The 4,916-nt window shown below is 41.3% G+C and overlaps 1 protein-coding gene across 1 annotated transcript in view; it reads left to right on the plus strand.

The window, feature by feature from the left end:
- The window catches only part of LOC111958287 (atrial natriuretic peptide receptor 3), a 102,458-nt gene that overhangs the window by 79,038 nt on the left and 18,504 nt on the right, over positions 1-4,916 (plus strand). The window contains exon 3 of the mRNA XM_070437147.1: positions 4,149-4,284. Coding sequence (XP_070293248.1) covers positions 4,149-4,284 — 136 coding nt within the window. The remainder of the gene's footprint in view (positions 1-4,148; positions 4,285-4,916) is intronic.

Raw genomic sequence — 4,916 nt, forward strand, 5'->3', positions numbered from 1 at the left:
GTGGATACTGTTAGACTGACACTAATAGTTGATACCCTAAGAGCTGTGGATTACTGTTAGACTGACACTAAATAGTTGATACCCCCTAAGAGCTGTGGATACTGTTAGACTGACACTAATAGTTGATACCCTAGAGCTGTGGATACTGTTAGACTGACACTATATTGATACCCTAAGAGCTGTGGATACTGTTAGACTGACACTAATAGTTGATACCCTAAGAGCTGTGGATACTGTTAGACTGACACTAATAGTTGATACCCTAGAGCTGTGGATACTGTAGACTGACACTAATAGTTGATACCCCTAAGAGCTGTGGATACTGTTAGACTGACACTATAGTTGATACCCCCTAAGAGCTGTGGATACTGTTAGACTGACACTAATAGTTGATACCCCCTAAGAGCGTGTGATACTGTTAGACTGACACTAATAGTTGATACCCTAAGAGCTGTGGATACTGTTAGACTGACAACTAATAGTTGATACCCCTAAGAGCTGTGGATACTGTTAGACTGACACTAATAGTTGATACCCTAAGAGCTGTGGATACTGTTAGACTGACACTAATAGTTGATACCCTAAGAGCTGTGGATACTGTTGACTGACACTAATAGTTGATACCCTAAGAGCTGTGGATACTGTTAGACTGACCATAATAGTTGATACCCTAAGAGCTGTGGATACTGTTAGACTGACACTAATAGTTGATACCCCTAAGAGCTGTGATACTGTTAGACTGACACTAATAGTTGATACCCTAAGAGCTGTGGATACTGTTAGACTGACACTAATAGTTGATACCTCAAGAGCTGTGGATACTGTTAGACTGACACTAATAGTTGATACCCCTAAGAGCTGTGGATACTGTTAGACTGACACTAATAGTTGATACCCTAAGAGCTGTGGATACGTTAGACTGACACTAATAGTTGAACCCTAAGAGTGTGGATACTGTTAGACTGACACTAATAGTTGATACCCTAAAGAGCTGTGGATACTGTTAGACTGACACTAATAGTTGATACCCTAAGAGCTGTGGATACTGTTAGACTGACCACTATATAGTGATACCCTAAGAGCTGTGGATACTGTTAGACTGACACTAATAGTTGATACCCTAAGAGCTGTGGATACTGTTAGACTGACACTAATAGTTGATACCCTAAGAGCTGTGGATACTGTTTAGACTGACACTAATAGTGTTGATACCCCCTAAGAGCTGTGGATACTGTTAGACTGACCACTAATAGTTTTATACACCTAAGAGCTGTGGATACGTTAGACTGACACTAATAGTTGATACCCTAAGAGCTGTGGATACTGTTAGACTGACACTAATAGTTTGATACCCCTAAGAGCTGTGGATACTGTTAGACTGACAACTTTGTTGATACCGCTAAGAGCTGTGGCATACTGTTAGACTGACACTAATAGTTGATACCCCCTAAGAAAGCTGTGGATACTGTTAGACTGACACTTAATAGTTGATACCCTAAGAGCTGTGGATACTGTTAGACTGACACTAATAGTTGATACCCTAAGAGCTGTGGATACTGTTAGACTGACACTAATAGTTGATACCCCTAAGAGCTGTGGATACTGTTAGACTGACACTAATAGTTGATACCCCCTAAGAGCTGTGGATACTGTTAGACTGACACAATAGTTGATACCCCCTAAGAGCTGTGATACTGTTAGACTGACACTAATAGTTGATACCCCTAAGAGCTGTAGGATACTGTTAGACTGACACTAATAGTTGATACCCTAAGAGCTGTGGATACTGTTAGACTGACACTAATAGTTGATACCCCTAAGACTGTGGATACTGCTTAGACTGACACTAATAGTTGATACCCTAAGAGCTGTGGATACTGTTAGACTGACACTAATAAGTTGATACCCTAAGAGCTGTGGATACTGTATGACTGACACTAATAGTTGATACCCTAAGAGCTGTGGATACTGTTAGACTGACACTAATAGTTGATACCCTAAGAGCTGTGGATACTGTTAGACTGACACTAATAGTTGATACCCTAAGAGCTGTGGATACTGTTAGACTGACACTAATAGTTTGATACCTAAGAGCTGTGGATACTGTTAGACTGACACTAATAGTTGATACCCCCTAGAGCTGTGGATACTGTTAGACTGACACTAATAGTTGATACCCCTAAGAGCTGTGGATACTGTTAGACTGACACTAATAGTTGATACCCTAAGAGCTGTGGATACTGTTAGACTGACACTAATAGTTGATACCCTAAGAGCTGTGGATCTGTTAGACTGACACTAATAGTTGATACCCCCCTAAAGCTGTTGGTACTGTTAGACTGACACTAATAGTTGATACCCTAGAGCTGTGATACTGTTAGACTGACACTAATAGTTGATACCCTAAGAGCTGTGGTACTGTTAGACTGACACTAATAGTTGATACCCTAAGAGCTGTGGATACTGTTAGACTGACACTAATAGTTGATACCCTAAGAGCTGTGGATACTGTTAGACTGACACTAATAGTTGATACCCCTAAGAGCTGTGGATTACTGTTAGACTGACACTAATAGTTGTTACCCCCTAAGAGCTGTGGATACTGTTAGACTGACACTAATAGTTGTTACCCCTAAGAGCTGTGGATACTGTTAGACTGAACACTTAATAGTTGATACCCCCTAAGAGCTGTGGATACTGTTAGACTGACACTAATAGTTGATACCCTAAGAGCTGTGGATACTGTTAGACTGACACTAATAGTGATACCCCCTAAGAGCTGTGGATACTGTTAGACTGACACTAATAGTTGATACCCCTAAGAGCTGTGGATACTGTTAGACTGACACTAATAGTTGATACCCTAAGAGCTGTGGATACTGTTAGACTGACACTAATAGTTGATACCCTAAGAGCTGTGGATACTGTTACTGACACTAATAGTTGATACCCTAAGAGCTGTGGATACTGTTAGACTGACACTAATAGTTGATACCCCCTAAGAGCTGTGGATACTGTTAGACTGACACTAATAGTTGATACCCCCTAAGAGCTGTGGATACTGTTAGACTGACACTAAATAGTTGATTACCCCTAAGGAGCTGTAGGATACTGTTAGACTGACACTAATAGTTGATACCCCCTAAGAGCTGTGGATACTGTTAGACTGACACCCTTATAAGTTGATTACCCCCTAAGAGCTGTGGATACTGTTTAGACTGACACTAATAGTTGATACCCTAAGAGATGTGGATACTGTTAGACTGACACTAAATAGTTGATAACCCCTAAGAGCTGTGGATTACTGCTGAGACTGACACTAATAGTTGATACCCTAAGAGATGTGCGAATTTAGTTTCCACAAACACAAAACAGAAATCAGGCTGAAGTAGTCTCACAGTGTTACTTTGTTATTGATGTAGAAGATCATACAACTCTATGATGCTAGACATTACTACAGATATTACTAACCTATACCGCCTGTATATAGYCTTGTTATTGTTATGTTATTGTGTTATTTWWWWAWAAWWWTTTAACTTAATTTGGTAAATAGTTTCTTAACTCTTCTTGAACTGCACTGTTGGTTAAGAGCTTGTAAGTAAGCATTTCACAGTAAGGTCTATTACACCTGCTGTTGTATTCGGAGCATGTGACAAATAAAGTTAGATTTTATTTGAATCATCATTCTGAGATGTTACGTATGCATTGGAATTCAGTGTTTCCCCTGCCATCACCAGACTGGGGTGGGGCGTGCTGCCTCTTCTGTACCTTACCCTACCATCCTCTGTTATCATCTCTCCTACCTCCCATCACCCCGACCCCCCCTCCCTCCCTTCTTCAATAAATTGCCAAATTCGTTGTTGGCAGCAGCCTTGACAACCTGAGTAAAGAGGAACGGATCCATGTAAGAGACTTTGCATTTGGGTCCAATGTTTTCTTCTCATTAATCACTCTAAAGTATTTGAAAGCCAGAGACCCACTGCAAGACAACACTGTGTTATATAGTAACAGTATGAAAGGACCATCTGTTTTTGGTATATATATTTTTTTTTAAAGTGATGAATCTGTCATTCATTCATTAGTTTCATCCCTATCTTCATGTATTATTATGATTCTAATCTTCCTGTCTGTTGCCCCCTCCCCTCCAGATCAACATGTTTGTGGAAGGGTTCCATGATGCATTGCTGCTGTACGCCCTGGCGCTGCATGAAGCAATCAGGAACGGACTCACCAAGAAGGACGGAGCAGAGATCACCTACCGCATGTGGAACAGAACGTTTGAAGGTAAAAAAACAAAAACCCTCTGCTCATTAATAAACCTGTGTCCCAATGTCACCCTATCCCTTACACAGTGAGATACAACAGCCGATTCTTAACTAATGTGGATGGTGGGTACCACGGTGATACAATCACTGGTAGTGTAAATGTGGACAGGGTGCAATAGGACACGTAATCTCACACTGTGTAGGGGACAGGGTGCCAATGGAAAGTATCTTCACTGTGTAAGGGACAGGGTGCCAATAGGCAACGTATCTCACTGTGTAAGGGACAGGGTGCCAATATGGACACGTATCTCACTGTGTAAGGGATGGGTGACATTAGGAACGTATCTCACTGTGTAAGGACAGGGTGACATTAGGACACGTTCTCACTGTGTAAAGGGATAGGGTGACATTAGGACACGTATCTCACTGTGTAAGGGATAGGGTGACATTAGGACACGTAATCTCATGTGTAAGGGATAGGGTACATTAGGACACGTATCTCACTGTGTAAGGGGATAGGGTGACATTGGACACGTATTCTCACTGTGTAAGGGATAGGGTGACATTAGGACACGTATCTCACTGTGTAAGGGATAGGGTGCAATGGGACACGTATCTCACTGTGTAAGGGATAGGGTGACATTAGGACAC

Source organism: Salvelinus sp. IW2-2015, linkage group LG34 (assembly GCF_002910315.2).
Source record: "Salvelinus sp. IW2-2015 linkage group LG34, ASM291031v2, whole genome shotgun sequence".
Lineage (NCBI taxonomy): Eukaryota > Metazoa > Chordata > Actinopteri > Salmoniformes > Salmonidae > Salvelinus > Salvelinus sp. IW2-2015.